Source organism: Dermochelys coriacea, chromosome 1, assembly GCF_009764565.3.
Source record: "Dermochelys coriacea isolate rDerCor1 chromosome 1, rDerCor1.pri.v4, whole genome shotgun sequence".
Taxonomy (NCBI): domain Eukaryota; kingdom Metazoa; phylum Chordata; order Testudines; family Dermochelyidae; genus Dermochelys; species Dermochelys coriacea.
In genome coordinates, this window is record NC_050068.2 from 108,152,574 (window position 1) to 108,176,042 (window position 23,469).

A 23,469-nucleotide genomic window follows, 5' to 3' on the forward strand; every position below is an offset into this window, starting at 1 on the left:
GTAATCTGGTGAGACAACAATTTAAAGGAAACCAGTGAATAAGCTACATAATATGGCTTTGGTGTTCCCCACACATTTTCTCTCCTACCTCCATCCACAGCCTCCTAATTAACGTTCACTCAACATTGTCTGCAACATGGCAATAGAATATTAGTGTAGAAGAATAAGCAAATAAGGAGCACATAAAAATAGAATCAGTTTGGAAGGGTTTCCACACGTCAAGATATAGAAGCAACTGCACGTGGGAAAAACATGTATTAAACATATAGATTAGAGCCCTGCAGTGGGACTGGATCCCACAGGACTCACTGCCATAATAGCAGGAGTGGGTAAAACGTACTTTGTGAGTGGGATTGGGTGTGCCAAAGGAAAAAAAAAAGACTGCACTAATTTTCAGGAAAACTAACTTTTTTAAAATAAAGGTTTTAATATTTAAATTTAAGTGAGGGATAGAAAGATTTGGTGTCTATTATAAGAGGAGTTGAAGTATTTTATATGGTTTAAGCAAGATTTGTTTTATTCTTTTAGTGCTAAAAATTGTGTCTGAATTCTGTTATATAGATACATATAAACAAACCGGGGTTTTGTGGAGTTTTTTTGTGGTTTTTTAGTAGCATGTGGGAATCTGTCTCTCTTGCAGGATCAAAGGTTTTTCCAGGTGGGAGTGGGATTAAAATGCAAGAAACAATGCGGGAGTATGAAGGAGCGGGAGTGGGTATTGTGGGGCGGGGCGGGACGGGACGGGAGCAGTATTAAAAAATATTCACTCGTAGGGTTCTAATACAGACACCACAGAATAAGCATAGATACAGGTTGGCCTGGTTCTATCCCCATTTTCTGCATTTTCAAGTTATTGATGTTTCCTAACATAGAATGAGACCCTTCTTCCTACTGCATAAGGAAGAAGCTAGGAACAGCGGAGATATTATTGGCTTGTTCTGATTTCACATTGGTTTTGTTTGTGAGACTCCACTGACTTCAGTGGAATTATATGTAATTTACACTGGTATGAGATCAGAACCAGGTCCTATAAGCCTAGTGAGAAATTGCAATGAGGAGGTATATTAGAAACTGTTGCACAAGTGTAAAATCAAACTCCACATAGCTATGTGTCATGTCGTACTCCGTGATGAAAAGTCTGAGAACATTATGCAAACTTCTGTACAAGCAAAGTCTTGGAAATATGTATCTGGCAGCAGCTGTTTAAGAAGGCCATGTAATGCCAAGTGGAATACTACTATGTGAAATGCATTGGAATTAGGCACTGGAAACTGAATACTCTATAGGCATATTCTATTATATGGGGATGCTTGGATGTTTGTGTGTATAGAGAGCTTTCCAAAGGAATATCAGCATTTAATTTAAATTAGATATCACTTGGAACCAATGATAGCCAAGACCATCATACTAAGTATAAGAATATACATTATTATGTTAAAGTTTTCTCAGAGGTATTTGATCTCACTTAAGGCTAATGGGAGAAATAGTTCCAATAACCAGCTTGAACAGAAAAAAGGCAAGGTGTGAAAGCTTCAAGTACCACTTATGCATTTGTCCCGCCAAGTGGGCAAATTGCTGAAAACTTCCAATGTGGACTGTTCATTCAAATAGCATTTAAAGCCTTTTGTCATGTTGGCTCTTTGAGAATGTCACCTTTGTTCACATGTTTGTTGCATAGGATATATGTTCTTACCTTTGATTTGAATCAAGAAATAGATTCTTTCTCTAAGTGACAGCAAAAGAATGGATAAATAAATATAAACACATTGCAGCCACAATGGAAATGCCATAAACATTCAACAAATAGTTAATATGGTATGATTGTCAAAAGTAATGAGCAGCCACAGATCTCACTGATGTCTGTAGAAACAGATGTTTAATACCTCTAATAATCAGGCCACAATCCTCGCACTTCCCCCTTCACTAATGATTAAAGCTGGACTGAAAACGATTTTCCCATCCCACAAATACTTTCATGTTCAAAATTTGTCCCTCTCTCAAATCAGGACAAAGTCGAACTCTTAAGTATTCATGCACCAAAAAAACCATATTTTGTTTTGTGTCAATTATTTTGATAATTTTGAAACACAGTTTGACCTCTCTCTTTTTTTAACCCTTTTAGCTTACACAGTGTAAATTTTACTACATTAACCCTTCTTCAGTCTTCTGGGACCTCTCCTGTAATTCATGAGTTTGTAAATATTATTGCCAGTGGCTCCAAGATTTCTTCAGCTAACTCCTTTAGTACTCTCGGGTGAATAGCATCCAGCTATTTGAATTTATCCGAATTGGTTAGCAGATCTCTGACGTGTTCTTTACTTATCCTGATCTGCATCCCTTCCCCTTTATTGTCTATGGTAACCTCACTAGTTGTCTGGTCTCCTGTTTTTTTTGTGAGCACACTGAAGCAAAGCAGGCATTGAGCAACTCTGCCTTCTTATCATCTTCCGTTACCTGCTCACTTTCTCCACTGAACAGTGGACACACACACCATCCTTGAGCTTTCTTTTTTATCTGACATATTTGAAGAACTTCTTCCTGTTTCCTGTAACGTTTCTTGCCAGCTGTAACTCATTCTTTGCCTTGGCTTTCCGGATCTTTGTCCCCACATGCTCGCACTATTCCCACATATACTTCCTTAGTGACACGCCCCTCCTTCCATTTCCTGTATGTATCACGTTAGCTTTTTAGATAGCTAAAAAGCTCCTTGTGCAGCCACATCAGCCTCCTGTGGTGGCTCTTATGTTTCCTGTGAATCAGAATAGCTTGATGTTGAGCCTCAAGTATTACATCTTTTACGAATTGCCAACTCCCCTTGAATAACTCCGCTTGAATAATATAAGCAACAAATGCATTAGTAGAAATGTAATTTTTTTTCATATTTTTATTTTGCAAATATTGCTGCTTTGTCTCTTGATAATTAAAAAAGCCATGACAGGCCCCCACTCTCTGGTAAGCCCATTTCATAGCTGTATTTATGGTGCCAATTAATGCACATGTAAACTTTCAAAAATAAGGAAAGAAAACATGCTGATAAAAATGGTTTGCATCATTTATGGGATTTGCTTACTTCTCAAAAGCACAAGTATGCAGCAGTTATGCTATTTTTATTTTATTTCAGCATTCTACATTAAGGTGTAAATTGCAAGATACTCAATACACAATAACCCTGGCATGGAATAATAATTTTTCTAAAGAATAACAATTTATACAATAATAACTGGCAGACATTGGATGAGAATATCGAGCTTTTTATTCTACGGTGGTAATAGCAAAGTAACTGAGTTACTTGAAGCAACTAAGGTTAACTCAAGAATCCACATTTACAATATGATACTAATTGTTCATGAACGTTTTCAGTTGATAGATTGAACATTCTTGGAAGATTTCATGAATCTAAACAATTTTACTCATCTGTATAAATACTTTACCCTAAATAGTAATTAAATGGTAATATGCTCTTTTTAACTAGTAGTAATGCCTGGTTATTTCTTGTCTCTCCAAATGTTTCAAAGGGCCCTTACAATCCAGTTAAGCATGAAAACGAATATATAGCTTCTCAATAATTCTGAGTAACCAAGTAACAGTTAGGCAAGCATTCAAAATTCTAATCAGTTTAAATAGATGGAGGTCCTACGCTATTGTGAGGTTAGAAAGAACAATAAGTTATTGTATACAATGCCAAAATACAGAGAGAGAAAACATCTGAAGATGTTAAAAGCCAACCGAATGGAAAGTAGTAAGCTATTTTATTTTGAATAAAACAATAAAATTGCTCTAAAATTATTACACCTAACATTTTGTAAACATTTAATATTTGTCTTTCTTTAACTTAAAGCCAACTGTCTAGTATTATATGACACTGCTCAATTTAATAACAAAGGCTTTATATGCTAAGAGCCATCTGTTGCAGTGAAATTCGTTTGCTAAAATCTAGGAAAAAAATAAAATAAAACTAAGGCTTTGTCAATTATATGCCCATAATAAAGTATGAGTCAACTTAAAGGATTTTAGCATAGGGATGCAATTTACATTGGAGGTGGTCCAATAAGAACATATTCTAAATATGGCTATCCCAGTGACCCAAAGTGATAAACTTTCTCAAATGAGAGATAAAAATGTCATTATAATACAGTCTTCTCATGTTGAAAGTGTCCTCTAGTAATTTTTAATAAGGCATTGCACAGGTTTCTATAGCAAAAAAATCCCCTGAATTTGTATGGTGAGATCACTAATGCAATTATATGGTAAACTGAGTGCTGATTACAAAAATAAAAAGGAGCCTGAAAATTCTTCCCACACTATGGTGAAAAATGTATCTCCAGATGCTCTGAATTAAGGCATTAAAGGGCAATCCCAGCACCCACTTCCACAGCTGCTGAAGCTGCCATGCAGCACAACTGGTATGGTTCTGTTGTGTTAGAAGGGGGTAGATTTGAAGAGGCTCTTTAAAGTTTGCACAGTTCTGCACATATGGAGTCCAGCTCAGTAGGGGTCCCTATCTCACAGTATGTAGAGTGTGGGTAGAGGAGAGGCAGAGATGGGCCCAGAGGATATACATCAATCCTCCAATCATCTTTTCACAATGGGGCTATATTAGAGTTGAAGAAGAAAATTGCTTCACTTATTGGGTTGAGTAGCCTATCTAGATGAACTATGCAGCCTGTAGGGGTGGATGCCTCTCTTCTTTCCCCTGCACAGCTTCCCAGAACCTAGTCCAGCTATTCAGACTTGTGGCTGGGTTGAAAATTTGGCCCTAAATAGATAGGTCATATGTTTAAAGAAATATAATTAAAAATTATAACTGGTCTGAACCAGTTTTGCAAAAGTCAGGTATCCACTCAATCCTAAAGTTATAGTCTAATGATTGGCACTAGTAACAACAAAATAAGCAGGCTTTGGTGTACTTTTTGTACTATTTCACAGTCCTTTTACTTTTTCAATGATCTTTTAGGTATAGTTGCTCATTCCCCCTTTTGGATGTTTCTAAGGCCAATAATGAAATCAGACTCCCCACTCAAACCAAAACCACATATATTTAACAGAGTACACATTTAAGACAGAACACTTTGGGATAATATTATCATGTATATAAAACAGCATTATAGAGAGTGTCATGCACATGCACACGCTTTTTGGAAAAGTTTGCATGGGTTCTGTAGTTTATTAGAGCTTCTGTTGCTGAGTATTGATACCTGTATCTCTTCCACTTCCCATTTTGATCTAAGTCGTTAAAGAGTTTGAAGTGGTTGTCAGTTGTTAAAGAGTTTGAGGTTGTTGTCTTGGACTTCAAGACATGAGCCTACATTTACAGAAGAACACTTTTTAAAACTCTGAGCCTGGGTAAATAAATATAGCAGCAGAGAAACTCTCTCTTCTACCTCTAGCAGGAAGAATCTTGATCTGAGTTTGAAATAAATGACAATTTCAACATCTCAGAAATACTTCATAAAAAGCTGAACACTATATTTTATTCCTTACCCAGAACAGAGAGCAAGCTGGAAATTAAGATCTGTAAACAAATGAGTTTGAAAAGTAGAGTTATGGGTTTAAAACTTCTGTCCATAATAATTTATTTACTGTTGCAACTGAGAAACAAGAAATATCTAGAACAGAATGGTAAATAGAGAATAAGGTCAGAGTTCAGAATCCTGAGGTTTTCAGGAATTCTAGCGTGAACTGAATCATGCTACTTTGTCTTTTTTATTAAATGGATGGCTGACTTAATTGATGCTACTTGTTGGTTGAAAAGGTTAGAAGAGTACCTCCTAGAAGCTTCTGAAACTATTTACTCTACAACTTGATCCATGTTCTGTTATGAATGAAATTATCATGCATCATCAACTGCCTCATTGCCTTTAGCCTCCAGTTAAGGCAGTTTGATTTTTCAGAAAAAGAAATACCAAAGAAAGTTCTCAACAAACATTTTAGTTCTCTAAAACATCCTTAAAGTTCTTCTATAACATATGTTTAATAGCACAGAATACAAGACTGGTATGCTGTGATAAAAAGCTTTAGGAGCACACATTTGGGCTGCACCATTCATTCCTGATTAACGTGTCTATCCCAAATTCATGCTGATTAAATCTCTATACTATACTCAGGAATGTATGCAAAGTGTTTGCAACAAATCAGTACACTGTACATTAAAAACTGTACAGCAGAAAATGAATGGTGGTATTTACACATCAATAATATTTACAAAGCCAGTGAATTCATAGGCAGGAATAGAAGTCATGAAAGGGGCTGCATTGCAGATCCACACCTTGGGAGTGTACTTCAACCCACCCAGACGTCTCTTACAAAGATCGTGGATTACTCTAGTTTTATTCAAGAGATGTAGATTTTAAACACAAATTACATTGAAGGACACATTGTCAGCCTGAGAAAATGGGACTTTAAAAGCTACATCAAAGGGATTGCAATGGAAAAGGATTTACCATGACTGTGTAAACTGTCATTAATATTAAATATGCATCTTTTTACTAATACAGAAAAAAACATTTTGTTGAGCTGGCCAGGAATTTTCTGTCAATTATTTTTTTCTGTGGGGAAAAGTCAAAGAAATATTGTTGAACTGAACCAAGTCAGTTCAACATTAAAGTGTATTTCTCTGTTGTGCACATCACTTCCTGGGAGTTGTAGTTCAGGCCCGCAGTCTTGCCCCCATTCTCTTCTATAGGCTAGGCTTCCTGGCTGTACTACATTTCCCTGATGCAATGGAACTCCCTTCTGACCAAGCTGCACAGTGCATCATGAGTAAGGCTAAGATTTTGTTACAGATATTTTTAGTAAAAGTCACAGACAGGTCACGGCTTCTGTGAATTTTTCTTTTTTGTCCGTGACTTTTACTAAAAATATCTGTGATAAAATGGGGATCTGTGGGTCCCCACACCACCCGAAGTGGGGCAGTTGCGCAGAGGCTGTGGGATACCCCTGCTGCCTGCAGCTCCGCGGGCCCCTATGCTGGCTGCCAGTTCCCGCAGCTCCCATTGGCCGGGAACAATGAACCAAGGCTACTGGGAGCTGTGTGGGGGCATGCCTGAGGATGGTCAACAAAATGTCTTGTGGCCCGCCATCAGATTACCCTGATGGGCCAGGTGCCAAAGCTTGCAAACCCCTGGCCTATATAAAATTCCTACATGTTTTTATAAGAATCTGGTTCCCTAACAATAGGTCATACTTGTAGAAGTATGTATTTGAGTGTCAGCTGTGCTAAAAATCTTGTGCTAATATATTTAAAATTTAATATTTAGTAACCTCCATTTTTAAAAAATTTCATTTTCACAATTTCTCTTAACAGATCCAAAGTCTGTGCCATACGGACCTCACACTACCACAGTTTGGGCCTAAGAAGGGCTGCATAGTGTAGACCTACACACTAAGCAGTCGGCTGTTGACCCATCTCTAACTGCATCTCATTTGTCTTCTAATGATTTCTGTGGTGTTGCCAATATAAGTGAGAAAATTAGACAGATACAGCTGAGATACTCACTTTTTGCCCTTTTACTCCACTGCAGTCACATTTTCCACAGCCAGAACAAGCCTGTAAATTAAAGAAAAAGGAATTAAAGTCTTGCATTTGGTGACAATTGCAATACATAACAAATAGTTAACTAAGAGGTGTGGGTGCCAGACATATTAAAAATACAACTGCCCAAAACACAACACAAAACACTGAGCAATTAACTCCAGTGACACAGCAATATTAGATTAGTGTGTGTATGGTTCCCTTCATTTCTCCATGTTATTTTGCTTAAGATAGTAGATAAAAGTGCGCTTTAGTAAAAACCGATTGTTTCAGCCTTTACCAAAAAACTATTTGTTAGCTTTGAATCTTTATTTCTTGGCATGCCATTTAAAAGTGGCTGACTTTTAACAGGATGTATGCTCACTGCGCATCTGGGAAAATGAAGGTCTCATTTTAGAACTACATAGGGACTCTCGGACTTACCACTGTCCGTGTTCAGAGCATTCAAAAGTTTAATAGTTTCAAAGAAAAAGCACAGTCTAGTTTTACAGCCTAATCTGTAATCTATGATCCTGTTAATAAATGGCTGGCGTTCTCTATAAATGTGTCTCCCTAGTTTGAGGATGAAGGGATTGTGCAACTAAGTTTCTTATGGTTAATTTTCTACTTCTAACAGGGAAAATGTCACATTTACCAAATGTTTAATGCTTTTAGCAAGGCAGAGCATTTTTGTGCCTGTACAGTAAACTATTGTCCATTAGACTTAATATTAGTTCCCTGAAAAATATAACAGTGTCATTAGCAGTCTTGTGATAATGGTAAGACAATATTTTTAACAGGAAATTAAAACATTGTTCTCATCACCATAGTAAATTGTTATCTCCAGATGAACTTGTTTAAATATTTTATGAAGTTAAATCTGAACAATAGCCTCCAAGACAGTAAGCTGTTCTTAATTTCACATATTGGAAATGGAAACAACTGCCAATGTTTATTGGCAGAGCAGTGACTAACTCCACAGATTCCAAGCCTGTTTCTTACATTTACTACTTTTATGCTGTTTTCATCGTCTCTTGTTTTTTTATAGCCTCTCCACCATTTAACTCAATCTCTAAAATATGAAGTAGTTTCAATTTATTAATAGCATGTTGATTGCGGTGATGGCATTGATATAAAGCAAAATATTAGTAAATATATGTATCAACCTTAAAATATTTTAAAGGTAAACTTTAAGGCAAAGAAATGTAACACTTTGACAGGCTATACAATCCCTTCAGGGCTTGATATGAAAACTCTTTAGGACAGAACAATCGTGCTGGGTTTTCTACACTTGACAAACCACTGCCATCTTTACCAAAGGTTCAGGGAATGCTGAGAAGCAGCCAATTAATGCTCCCATAGAAGCTCCAGGCTTCAAAGTGTATTCTGATAGATTCTAGCTAAGGCTTACAGGTTCCTGAGAAGGGAAATTCTGGAGAGCTGGCAGGTGGGAATTCTCTCTCATTATATCTCAACTGAGGAAAGGAAGCCAAGCAGCGTTATAGACTTTGCTTGTCAGGACATTACATGAAACAAACCTTTTAAGGTACACCGTGGAAAAGTGTCATCCCCCATCCCCCGCACAGGGAGATAAGGATGTGCTTTCGGATCACAGATGCTTGAGGAGACGAATTTAATATAGATAGTTTCAATAATTTTATTAAGATGATGTTGAAGTAAAAAGAAAACGGTACAGAGTTTAAGCATAGAAGTTTCTGGTTATCAGGGAATAAGGTACAGATTATCAAGGGGTGCGAAATTCAGTTTAGGAACAGGTGGTATAAGGAATACATAATCTGCAATCTCCCTGATTGGGGTAAAAGTTTAACGGGTCAAAGTACAGACATTGAGATATGGGAGTATGTTGTTCATATAATGGCTATGTTCAGGTGTGGAGTATAATGAGTGGATACGATGATGAGGATGGATTTACCCTCATTTGGTGGGATTTAATGTTCAGTGAATTTATGGTTCCAGTTCATATGGTCCAATGGAAAAAGTCTCTCAGTCCCTTTCCCATAGTTGATGCATGAAGTTGTACCGGCTCACACCTCCTGGTACTGTCGGTGGCCGGTGATGTGTTCAGTGTAGATGTCCCTGGACCATCGGATGGTGTCTGAGACCATGAGGCACTGCATGAGCCATGCGTAGCATCGACTGATCCCACAGGTCCGCAGCACACACTCGTTGCAGGGATCCCAAGCGCCCAGGGCTCCGACGATCAGGGCATCCATCTACTAAATCTTTCATTTGTTTATATGAGCCATGAGCTGGAGATTATGGTTTGGGAGATGTTTTTATCAGAGTCAGTGGTAACTAAATGCATAAAATTTCTAGGACATAATCATTAAGGGCTAAATCCTCTTCACAAAGCAAGGTCAAACTAGCATGGTGGGTCTAAGGGAAGGGGTAAACCAGATATGCTGTTGCACTCTGGCTGCTAGTTAAAGGATTATGGCTGTATGGTGTCACCAAAGCAATTGAATTCAGGCAGAGCATACTAATGAGTCTTTTCCCCTTTGCCCTTGCTGGTTGTGAAGCAATAGAGGAATGGTTCTGTGGCTGTAACAGCCCCTGAAGTTGCTATGTCTTTGGTGCATGGGAGAAGTGATCACTGAATGTATGTTATTGCAGATACACTGACCCACCCGGATCCTAAGCTAAAGGAACATGTTCTCTGCGGCAGTTATGGAAGCCACATCTCCTGCCTGAGTTCCCAGAATACTGCCCAATTCCCTCACGTCAAACTTACCCTGATTCCACTCTCTTCCAAGTTCTCAGCATTGATGGGGAACTAAAACTAAAGCATGTAATATATCAGTGGGGCCAAACAAACATTGCTCCTCATCAAAATTAAATAGTAGAGCAATATTTCTTCTGGGTAAATATGTCCATTTAAAAATTAAACAGATTAAGATTCACTTACTCACATGGAACACTTAGTGGTAATTTCAATTTACCTGCCAGTTTTTGTAAAGCTGAAGTTTTTTGGTGTTTTTTTAACCCATTGAGTTTGTTCTTTTCTCTGACAATCTTCTTCCCCACTCCCCCTTCTCCCCCGCCATAGTGTTTCTTTTAATAATAATCTAATGATATTTCAGGATTCCACTACTATATTATTTTAGAAATGAAGACAAGAGATGAAAATCAACACTGAGTTCGATGAGAGTAAATCATATACTGCGGGGAGAAAACTGGGTTCAGTAATTGTAACAGCTCATGCTAGGCAGGGAATTGGTTTAATCAAAGAGAAAAGCGTCTCCTGAAGAAACCAACATTACTGGCCGAAGCACCTGATCTCTCTTCCCTCTCTCCACCTTCCGGCCCCTGCCAGCCACTAGCTCTCCCATTTCAAGTACTGACCTTACTTGACCCTGTTTAGTTTGTCAGAACTGCTGAGATCACTGGAGGACGCATGGCTACAGGTCATACTTCCTTATCCAGCATCATTTAGAATGATATCAGTAAGATCAACACATCTCTTAGACTCAAAAGCATGTTTTAATAGCACCTGGGAATGTAATTAAAGTTAAAGTACGTATTATTCATTATAAACATCTGTTTTCAAGTTAATCTTTAAATGTTGCTAATATTTTACATGCCCAGGTTTAGAAAATAAATATTCTTTTTTTTTTTAATTTTAAAATCAGAATGGCTAAAAGAATAGATTTATGGTTTGAGATACTTTTTTTTGTGTTCCTGCAAATAAACCACCTTTAACCTTTCCTGTCAAACTATAATTAACTGATTTTTAAATATTTTAAAAAATCTAAAATATTTAACACAGAAATATAGTTAGGGGAACTTGAGAATTGTGAACAATAAGTATTTCTCATTAAAAGTTTCTTAAGGATTTATAGAAAGCACAATTACCGCTCATTAGCAGATCAGCCTATAAAAAGCTTCCAGAGGCAAATTTTATCTTTCTGAAATATACAGTGTAATATAGTTCAGTTATGTCAGCAGATCTCTGTATTCTCTGAGGACAGCAAAGTTTCTGCTAGTTTTGGTCCTTCGATTTGCACAGTTCTGTGTTTGACCCTACCCCGGGGTAAGGTGGGGGGAGCCTTCTATGTGCTTCTAGCAAACAAGGTTTGCATTTAATTCAGACCTTTACCCATATATATAGGACAGGGTTCTCAAACTTCATTCCACTGCGACCTCCTCCTGATAACAAAAATTAAGTGACCCCAGGAGGGGGGACCAAAGCCTGAGTCCACCTGAGTCCCACTGCCCTGGGTAGGGGAGCCAAACCCTGAGCCCCACCACACAAGGTGAGGGACCAAAGCCGAAGCCCAAGAGCTTCAGCTCCAGGTGGGGTGCCTGTAACCTGACCCCGCCACCCAGGGCTTCAGCACTGGACGGTGGGGCTCAGACTTCGGCTTCAGCCCTGGGCCCCAGCAAGTCTAACGCCAGCCCTGGCAACCCCATTAAAAGGGGATCACAACCCACTTTGGGGTCCCTATCCACAGTTTGAGAACTGCTGATATAGGTCTACAAAAAAATGTTCTGTTGCCTGCAGTATGCTGTATTCTGGGCCAAAGTATAGCACTTCACCAGAAATTCAGCGAGGTATTGTAATTCAGGAAGGCATAGTTCCTCCCTGAGCAGACCAGAGTGAACTGGACTGTGTAGGCTTATGCAGCCTGCTAGTCGGCTGTACTGGTAGCAGGTGTTATGATATTTGGGACTGTGAGGGGGTCTTCGCCCCCACACAAGGTAAAGCAAGTTAAGTTAGATTAATTAACCCGATAGGCTGCACCTGAAGGAGAGATAGGGCTTGAGAGACTGATAGATGAGGTAACTCACTGAGAAGGATCACACAGGGGTGGAATAAAGCCAGAAAGTTGGAAGCTAAAAGGGGCTGTAGGGGAAGTAGTCTGCAGTCATTCCTTGGGAGATGTGTTTAGGGCTATGACATTAAGTAGTCTGCAGTTGCTCCCTGGGAGGAGGCAATTTAAGCTGGTAAATCTGGGGGAGCTAGAAGATGTAGGAAGAAATCCAGGGAAAGAGCAATACGGTCTGAGAGAAAACAGACTGCAGTTGTGAGACATAGGGTCCCTGGACTGGAACCCTGAGCAGAGTGTGGGCCTGGGGGGTTCCCCTATCTGACACTGGGGAAGGGGCACAGACCGGGCAATGGAGCTGCCTGCTGCCTGGGAAAGTCATCTGATAGCATTCTGCTAAGGGAGGACTATAGTGACCAGCTGGGGGGCCAACCCAGAGAGGGAGAGGTGGCAGAGCGTGCGAACAAGCACCAGAAGACGTTGTTGGACATGGAAGGAGCTAATCCCCAAAGCAGCTGGAAGGAGGACCCAGGCACTTTGCAAGACTGAGAATTCTGAAAAAGTTTTGTTCTTATCCAAAAGCACTATCAACCTTAACCTGAGGAGCCCTGGCAAAGAGGGCCACCACCTACCATGTCAGTGGCATTGAAGCCAGGCTAATCTCAGGGAAAATGGAAGGGACAGGTAGGGGATGGGGTATGTGGAGGTGCCGGGATGGGACTGTTGAGGCAGGAGGGAGGGTAATATGCTAGGAAACTGAACGGGAAACTCCTGAGGAGCCTGAAAATATAGTGAGCAGGATGTAGACTGAGGGGGCTAAAGGGGAATGTGGCAAGCAGAAGGAGACTGAATGGTACAGAAGGAAAGGAATAGGATGTGGCAGAAAGGTAGAATGTACCCTACAGGCAGAGGCGGATTAAGGTTTCCTGGGCCAAAGCAAGTGGGGGGACCCCACCCCACTCATTCCAACTACAGCCCCCCCCATCCCGCCCCTTCTGCCTGTGGCCCGCCTCATATCCCCACCCCTTTTCTTGCCCCTTTCTCAGAGCCCACCTCTGTTCAACCCAGGGTCACCCCCCATTCCACAACCCCTTTTGCTCCTTTCTGCCCCCTGCACTGCAGCCCCAAGACTGGAGAGCTCTGTCCCTGCACCATGGCCCCAAGGCCGTAGCAGAGAGTGAGAGCTCCTCCAGTTCCAGGGCTGCAGCAGGGGTCTAGGTGTTGGGGTTTCCCCCATGACCCCCCGCACTTCTGTGGAGGACCAGGGTTGGCGCGCTGGGGCTTCTCATACTCCACTTGCCTGGTGCTTCTATGGGAGAGTGGGGTTGAGTGCAGGGGCTTCCCCTGCTGCCCTGGGGCTTCTGCAAAGGATGGGTGGAGAGCACTGGGGGCTTCCCCTGCTCCCCTGGGGCTTCTTCCAGGGATGGATGGGGAGCGCTGGGAGCTTCCCCTGCCAACCCGGGGCTTCTCTCTGGGTCGGGGAGCGCTGGGGGCTTCCCCTGTGCCCTGCAGCTTCCGCCAGTGATGGGTCAGGGGCCACTGGGGGTGGCGGGGGTGATTCTCCTATCCCACCTGCCCAGTGCAGCTGCTGAGGAGCGGTGTCGGAGCACAGGGGCCAGAGCCCCCCAGTTGGCCATAGCCCCTGGGCACGGGCCCTGTGGGCAATCCGCCACCGCCTATATGCCTTGCCTATGCTGGCAATGGCATGTAGGGTACAAGTAGCTACCGTCTGCTGTGAAAAGCAGGCTGCAGCCACACAGCTGCATGTAGTTTCACATGACAGTGCAAGGCTCAGGCGGGGGAGACACAGGGAAAAGGCTCTGACAGCTCCTTGCCGTCTCTCCCCTGCCAGAGCCTTTCCTTGGTGCTGGAGCCTTGCTTTGTAGCAGGGAAAGGGTCTGGCAGCAGGGAGGCAGTGGGACTGTAGATGCAGAAGGCACTGCTTGGGCATGTAGAGCACTGGGTGGGGTACATAGCCACAAAGTTCAGGTGTGTCTTTACTTGCCTAAGCAGTGCCTCCCATCTATGCTGCTATTTATAACCATGCTGGGGGGCATGCAATGTACGTTCAATACATGCTGCTATAAGTGTAGACATAGCTAGAGGCTAAGGGGAAATGGGGGAGGAGGGAATGTGGAGGGCAAGTGACTTACTGGGAACAGGTGGGAGACAAGAGACTGTGGGGAGGTGTAGCAGGAGAATGTGAGTGGAAAGCTGCCTCTCCTGTTGAGTATGGAAACAGCAGCTCTTCACTCTCAAAGTGACAGGAGATGGTAAGTGGAAGACCCTGCAAGCAGTGAATTGGGAAGTCTCCATATCTGTGTATGTTTTTAAGGCTGAATTTTGAATGTGAAATGGTCACATTTCATGTGGGCAACTTCACTCCACAGTAGATCTTTAAGCCAAGCTCACGACCCGCCACGGGGGTGGAGGAGTAGGAGGTGTGTGTCTTGGTTTTTGAATGTTTGGGATGGACAATACTGAGAGGTATGTGAGGGGACAAAGTTCCATCCCAACTCCTACCCCTCCTCCTCGAAGTGATGAGCAGTGAGGTGCAGTCAATGCTTTCCTATGCCAGAACTAACTGTGAATGGTGCTTGTGAAGGAAGCCCAAGTTGCGGGTTGGAAGCGGGAAGGAAGGCTCCTTGATAGTCTTTGCTGTTTTTCCATGTAATAGCCAGCCACACAATCTGCCCCTCTAGCTTTGCCAAACACAACACCGGCCATCATAAATTATATGAAGATTCATCAGTCTTCATACAAAAGTGCAGCTTCTACCCAGTTTAGCACATCTAGAAATGTTATACAATATTTGATACTACTTGTTTCATCTTATTCCTATTACACACTAGTCACAAAACATTTATAAGCCCAGAATCAGAAGTTTACTATAACAATATATATTGCATCATTTTTGGATAAGTATTTCCATTGTGATGCAGTCTGAGTGTTCTGCAATGAATCATATTTGCAAATCGTCTAAGTAATCTACCAATTTATACTTAGAATTTACTAAAAATGTTATCCACCATTTTATTTCACAGATGAAAATGCTATGTACAGATGAAGTATATTTCATGGATGAATGCAATCCATATATTAGGCAATTAACATAAGGCCCTTAAAGTATCATAATTCCACATGACCTCCTTGACCGAATCTCTCATTTTACTGAAATATGTGCAAAAACTTAACACCTTTCCCTATCATAGATGCAGCTGAGAAGGCTCAAAAAAGTTGGTGCAGCAAATGTCTCCAATAAATTGTGCTCCATAAACTAACTCCCAATACATCTGTTTCAGATCCTCAACTACAAAGAACTTGTACACTTTGCTTAATCTTCCCATTTAAAGCCTATTTCCTGGCACTTTGGGGGGGGGGAGGGATCAGCCATAGCAAACACTCCTTTTCTTTAAACCAAATTGTATTTGTGGCACCTTAGAGACTAACAAATTTATTTGAGCATAAGCTTTCGTGCATCAGCATCTGATGAAGTGAGCTGTAGCTCACAAAAGCTTATGCTCAAATAAATTTGTTAGTCTCTAAGGTGCCACAAGTACTCCTTTTCTTTTTGAGAATACAGACTAACATGGCTGCTACTCTGAAACAATTTGGTTTGGGGATTTGCTCGTGGGCATTTTTTGAGAACAGTATATTGGTCAGATTAACACTTTAGCATAGAGACTATTGCCAGCCCCTAAAATGCACAATTTATACAAATTTCCACAGGTAAATAAAAAGATAGAATCAGTACCTAGGTAATCACCTATACTACAGAAGTAAACAATTTCAAGAGTAATCATTACAGGTAGTATTTATAGACTGTTTCTTCCAGTAGAGGTTGTGTATCCAAATCAGCCAGCCTGCTTGCTGGCTAGCTGGTTCAGGGCCACATTGTGCTAGGTGCTGTACAAACACATATTGAAAGACAGTCCCTGCCCCAAACAGCTTGCAATCTAATTTAATACAATATACAAAAAGGAACTGGGATGAGGTTAGCAGTGGTAGGAACATGTAGTTATATAGATTAGCTATGTACACAACTTGTTGGTTGCATGTCATTCAAATCATATTTGTTTTAGTTACTGATATCGTTAATATTTTATCTTAAATCTGTGTAAATAAAGAGCAGAAATGGAGAAAAGTTAATTCTACTTTTAAATTGTTTTTGCTTGTGTAGTCAGGTGGTGTTGGGAGACTAAGCCAAACTTTCATAACAAAGCCTAAAAACAGGTGAAACTTGCCCTTGTTTCATTACACACTTGAAATTTTGGCCTACTAAGATTCACAAACCTTTTAGTGAATCTAGGCAGAGCTTTGAGCAATTATCCCAACCCTCACTATTTGTATTACAATAGTCCCTGGAAACCTCAACCTGGTCAGGACCCCATTGTACTGGATGCTGTACAAAGACATGGTAGAATTTTTAAAAGTATTTAGCATTGGTTTAACTCTGTTCTCACTGAAGTCAATGAAAATCCCATCCACACTTCCTACTCCAATTTAAATACGAGATATAAGTGGGTGAAGTAAATAGGCATGCAGGCAAGTGTGTGATACTTGGATAATAGTAAAGATAGCATATTTTTGCATATATGAGCTATGTGCACTATTCACAGGGTTAATAATTCTAACAGTAATCAGAAAATCTCAGTTTACCAACTACACATTATCAATTGATAGTTTCCCGTAGACATTAGACTTAGGGATTGAATCATGGTTTGGAGTGAGAACTACTTAATACTTGATGAATCCTTCCCTCTTTTTATTTTCCATCTTGAAACTGAGCGAAACTCGGCATTAGGTTTGATGGTTTTAGAAACTTAAACTCAGAAGAAAACTATGGCATCACAAATTCTCAGACTAAAGCAAAGAATTTCATGAACTCCTGTGAACTGGAGCCTCCGAGTTTTGCACTGCTCTAGCTATCACTAATGCTGATTAGGGATTATGTTATGTGAATTTTATTCTGACGGTAAATCTTTAAACTGGCAAAGGCAAGAAGATTTAGAGTCAAGGCTATTTACAGCATATGCTGTAGCTTGAAATCATGCACAGTTGTGAGATCTCTGGTGTACCAAGGATTACTTGTTAGAGAAAGGGCAGTTTTATGTTTGAATTTCCAGGCTTTTTGTGTGTATGAGTCCATCCTGTGGGGGATCAGGATCAGACTTATTTTAATATAACACAGCATTCAGTTCTACCCACACTTACAAAGGTATAACTCATCTAAGTGAGAACAGAATCAGGTCCATGGTTGTCTGTGTTTCACAGCCCACCAAATAGGGAAATATGGAGGTGCTGCCAATGAAGCATACTTATCTTCTAAATTCCTTTCACATTCCCTGCACTACTTAAAAATGTCAAAATAGCTCCCTGGCAGTATTACTAGTCCAGTCTTTACCTTGTAGATATAACTCTATTGAAGTTAACTGAACTGTTCTCTCATACACCAAATATGATGGCAAATTAACGTTGGAGATTACTGGGATACTCAAATTAAATCCTATAATGTTTGAGTTTTTTCTTAACTGATTTGATTTCCCATTATCTTTTTATGAAGTTGTTAAACCTTGTACTTCAGAGTGTTAACCATAAAGAGCAGCACAAAAAGGAACAACATCTTGATGTTATGGAAAAAAACAAAGTTCAATATTTCTACGAAAAAAGAAAAGGAGAGGATTATTTGTATTTTTTTTAGATTTTGGAAACAGTTAACCATATTGGTACAGGATAGTCATCATTTTTCAAATGAACATGCAAGCAGAGAAACATCATTTCTACATCCCAGTGCATCTAACACAGTGCATGTGCAAAGAGGAATCTTTAATTTAGAAAGACAGGAAATCAGCTATTGGAGATGATCAAGGTGGACCACATTTTAGAGTCTCCAACTAAGATAAAAAGGTGTATTTTTAAAACGTGTTATTTAACAAGTTTTAAACACATTTTAAAATACTAAGGTAGACAAGGCAAGTTTTATTTTATCATGTTAGCTGGTTGAGATGAACTCTAGAACAGTGTTTTTCAAACCGTGGGTCATGACCCAGTACTGGGTCACGGCATGTCAGGCACTGGGTCGCCTTGCTCTGGTCAGCACCACCAACTGGGACGTTAAACGTCCCATTGGCAGTGCTGCCCAGCTAAGGCAGGCTAGTGACTATCTTTTCCGACACCGCACTGCGCCCCGGAAGGGGCCAACAGCGGGTCCGGCTTCTAGGCAGGGGGACCACAGGTTTCTACATACTTCCCCCGCTCCGAACACCGGTTTCCGGCCAATGGGACCTGGGGGGCCATGCCTGTGGGCAAGAGTTGCACTCCTCCACACAGGAGCCAGACCTGCTGCTGGCTGCTTCCAGTGCACAGCATGGTCCACAGTGCCAGGACAGGAGGGAAGCCTGCCTCTGCACCCCTGCTGCGCCGCTGACTGAAAGCTGCCAGAGGCAAGTCCACACCCCAATCCCCTGCCCCAGCCCTGAGCCCCCACCCAACCTGGAACCCCTTCCTGCACCCCAAGCCCTATCCCCAGCCCCATCCCAGAGCCTGCACCCCAAAGCCCATAGCCTTGCCCCTCTCCCACACTCCAATCCTCTGCCCCAGCCCTGCCCCTCCCACACCCCAAACCCCTCATCCCCAGCTCTGTTGGGTCACGGGCATCAACAATTTTCTTCAGCTGGGTCCCCAGAAAAAAAGTTTGAAAACAAACTGCTCTAAAACGAATGACTTGCCCTTCCTACATCAGGGCTTTCAAACATGTTTGTTAAAATGTGTTTGCTAACACTTTTAAAAATTACACCTTTTATCCTAATCTAGGCTAGCCTCAAGTGAACTCTGAAGATTAAGATTTTTATTTATTAATTGCACTTGCCAGTTAGAATTGGATTGTGAAACTCGTATCAGATGCTTCTCCTTCTGGGTGGAGTTGATCCATGGAACAGAAAGGTTTTTTAGAAGAAGGCCATTTTACACAGACACACATGCAGCCGTGACAGACTAGCTGCGTATGCATGGGATGGAGAAGTGGCTCTGCACTTCTTGCCTGTCAAGAAAAAGGGAGGCTTGGAAGGGGACCATGTGCTCCACAATGACTCATTGTCCAGGATAGTCTGTGCGAGGTTGAGGAACAACAGTGGCTGTTATTCCAGGTGAAGGAGTGAATAGCAGTGGCTGTGACCTACTCAGATACTGAGAGTGGGAATTCCATCCCCCTTTCAGCCCTACTTAGTGCCCCATACAAAACCCATTTACTTGGGCTTTTTGCAGCACAGGTAAATTTCAACGTCAATGCTCAGAATGGTTGAGGAATGAGGATTTATGCCCTACCTTCACTTCACAGTACTGCCAATTGAAGAAAGGCTGAAGGTAGATTTAAAAAAAAAAGTTTGAGCACTGTTCTCTCTTCTTAAAATCATAGATTTGAGAAGTCTATAGGGGCAATAAATAACTGTGAGGGAATGGAACTTTGTTTTTTATTTTCACAAACATATTGACACTTTCTCCTGTACTTGCTCCTCTACTCCATAAAATAACTTGGCAACTCATATTGATTCATCTCCTTGCCTGTTTTCCCACTAACTGTGGGCAGATTATACTGCTGTCTGGGGAACTGCTTTGACCTGGGGACTGGTTATGGGTAATACAGTTTTTACCTGTAGGTCACTGATTTAAATTCTGTTCTAGTCAGCAATAATTGAAAGTTGCTGTCACATGACTGCTGTTCAAAGCTCATGGTTGTCTCAGTTCAATTCTTCATAGGTCCAGGGTTCATGTAACTTTAAAGAGAAAATAAAACTTACCCACACAACTATTGCGATTGACAATAGCTGGCAATCTCAGAAGAGAAATTAAGGCCTGAATGGAAAAGGAGAATTAACAACCCTTTCCCTCTTCAGATTATCTCTGGATCACAACTGCAGGTCGGGACAGCTTGTGGGACAGCTTCCATTGCCATTGTGAGTAGAATCACAGAAATCTTCACTCTGTTCTCAAGAATACATTGTTCTAGTGTTGTGTCTAGCCTAGATGCAAACATTCCAATAGATGGGGCTTCCCATAATGTCTGTGTACTGTGGACAAACAAGGCACCTCAGTTTCCAGTTTTGTCAATTCAATACTTTCCCACATATTAATATAAGAAACATCTAGGCACTGTATCAAAGTCTAGTCCAAATGTCAAATAAAGGCAATATTTAAAATATCTGTCCAGTTTTTAGAAAACAAATAGGTTACAGCTATGAAAATTATATGGAATGTAATAGGAAATTATAAACTTTCTGTTTAGGTTTAACTATTCTGTCAAATTTAATGGAGAATTAAATTAGTGTTACAGAATTCTACAGGATGCTTCCACAAAACTATAGACAGCATAGAACTCTTGCATCAAAGATATTTTTCATTATTTATTTTGCCATATGGGTGAAGAAAATATCTTTTATCTAAGGCTTAGTAAGATAGAACACTGTATTCTGTAAACTGTGTAATAATTGATAAATCAAAATATTTACTGAATTTCAGAATGTAAAGATTTCATTCCTGGTCCTCAAGCACAATTCTAAGCAGTTAATTGATTACTAAATGCTATCAAGGTCTCTCTGACATCCCTATTAAAATATTTTTGCCTTTAAGAAATTAAAATGACTATCACTGCATATATAAAATATTATTCCATGTTTGCTAGTGTAAAATAATTATGGTTGGCAATTACCAGTTTATCCAGTTGTTTTTAATCTCATTTCCTTTTTAAGAACTCCAGTTTAGTTTACATTTTCAAAGGAGAAGTATGATTTGGATACTGAGGCATTCCAGCAGGGATAGTTAACAGGCAGACCATGGGCTATATCTGGACTACCAGACGCTTTTGAAAGAACGCTTTTGAAATAAAATCTTTTTATTTACTTTACCATTTTTTATTATTATTTTCTATGGAGTCTGGACCTTGACTATACCTCGATCAAGAAATTTAGACTTTGACAAAAAATAATTGACTATCCCGGCATTACAGCAACAGTTCCTGATCAACAATTCAGAATCAGTGTCTTCTCTTGGACTTGCTTATATTTTTCTTACATTTACTTCAAAGCATTTTCTCAAATGCCTTTGAAAAGACACATATAGATTCATAGATACTAAGGTCAGAAGGGACTATTCTGATCTAGTCTGACCTCCTGCACAGCGCAGGCCACAGAATCTCACCCACCCACTCCTATGAAAAACCTCACCCATGTCTGAGCTATTGAAGTCCTTAAATCATGGTTTAAAGACTTCAAGGAGCAGAGAAGCAAGTCAACCATGCCCCATGCTACAGAGGAAGGCGAAAAACCTCCAGGGCCTCTCCAATCTGCCCTGGAGGAAGATTCCTTCCCGACCCCAAATATGGCAATCAGCTAAACCCTGAGCATATGGGCAAGATTCACCAGCCAGATACTACAGAAAACTCTTTCCTGGGTAACTCAGATCCCATCCATCTAATATCCCATCTCAGGGGATTTGGCCTATTTACCCTGAATATTTAAAGATCAATTACTTACCAAAATCCCATTATCCCATCATACCATCTCCTCCATAAACTTATCAAGTAGAATCTTAAAACCAGATAGATCTTTTACCCCCACTGCTTCCCTTGGAAGGCTATTCCAAAACTTCACTCCTCTGATGGTTAAAAACCTTCATCTGATTTCAAGTCTAAACTTCCTGGTGGCCAGTTTATACCCATTTGTTCTTGTGTCCACATTGGTGCTGAGCTGAAATAATTCCTCTCCCTCTCCTGTATTTATCCCTCTGATATATTTATAGAGAGCAATCATATCTCCCCTCAACCTTCTTTTAGGTAGGCTAAACAAGCCAAGCTCCTTAAGTCTCCTTTCATAAGACAAGTTTTCCATTCCTCGGATCATCCTAGTAGCCCTTCTCTGTACCTGCTCCAGTTTGAATTCATCCTTTTTAAACATGGGAGACCAGAACTGCACACAGTATTTTAGGTGAGCTCTCACCAGTGCCTTGTATAATGGTACTAAAACCTCCTTATCCCTACTACAAATGCCTCTCCTGATGCATCCCAAAACCGCATTAGCTTTTTTCACAGCCATATCACATTGGCAGCTCAGTCATCCTATGATCAACCAATAGTCCAAGGTCCTTCTCCTCTTCAGTTACTTCTAATTAATGCGTCCCCAACTTATAACTAAAATTCTTGTTATTAATCCCTAAATGCATAACCTTACACTTCTCACTATTAAATTTCATCCTATTACTATTACTCCAGTTTACAAGGTCATCCAGATCCTCCTGTATAATATCCCGATCCTTTTCCAAATTGGCAATACCTCCCAGCTTTGTATCATCTGCAAACTTTATTAGCACACTCCCACTTTTTGTGCCAAGGTCAGTAATAAAAAGATTAAATAAGATTGGTCCCAAAACCTATCCCTGAGGAACTCCACTGGTAACCTCCCTCCAACCTGACAGTTCGCCTTTCAGTAGGACCCGTTGCAGTCTCCCCTTTAACCAATTCCTTATCCACCTTTTGATGTTCCCCATCTTCTCCAATTTAACTAATAATTCCCCACGTGGCACGGTATCAAATGCCTTACTGAAATCTAGGTAAATTAGATCCACTGCATTTCCTTTATCTAAAAAAATCTGTTACCTTTTCAAAAAAGGAGATTAGGTTGGTTTGGCACGATCTACCTTTTGTAAAACCATGTTGTATTTTGTCCCATTTACCATTGACTTCAATGTCCTTAACTAATTTCTCCTTCAAAATTTTTTCCAGGACCTTGCATACTACAGATGTCAAACTAACTGGCCTGTAGTTACCCGGATCACTTTTTTTCCTTTCTTAAAAATAGGAACTATATTACCAATTTTCCAATCATTAGGTACTACTCCTGAGTTTACAGATTCATTAAAAATTCTTGCTAATGGGCTTGCAATTTCAGGTGCCAATTCCTTTAATATTCTTGGATGAAGATTATCTGGGCTCCCCGATTTAGTCCCATTAAGCTGTTTGAGTTTCGCTTCTACCTCAGATATGGTAATATCTACCTCCATATCCTCATTCCCATTTGTCATGCTACCATTATGCCTAAGATCCTCTTTAGCCTTATTAAAAACTGAGGCAAAGTATTTGTTTAGATATTGGGCCATGCCTAGATTATCTTTAACCTCTACTTC

At 40.5% G+C, this 23,469-nt stretch overlaps 1 protein-coding gene across 1 annotated transcript in view; it reads right to left on the reverse strand.

The window, feature by feature from the left end:
• Positions 1-23,469, reverse strand: part of COL4A1 (collagen type IV alpha 1 chain) — a 227,669-nt gene that overhangs the window by 133,575 nt on the left and 70,625 nt on the right. Inside the window, 1 exon segment of the mRNA XM_038392118.2 lies at positions 7,496-7,546. Within this exon segment, the coding sequence (XP_038248046.1) occupies positions 7,496-7,546 (51 nt within the window).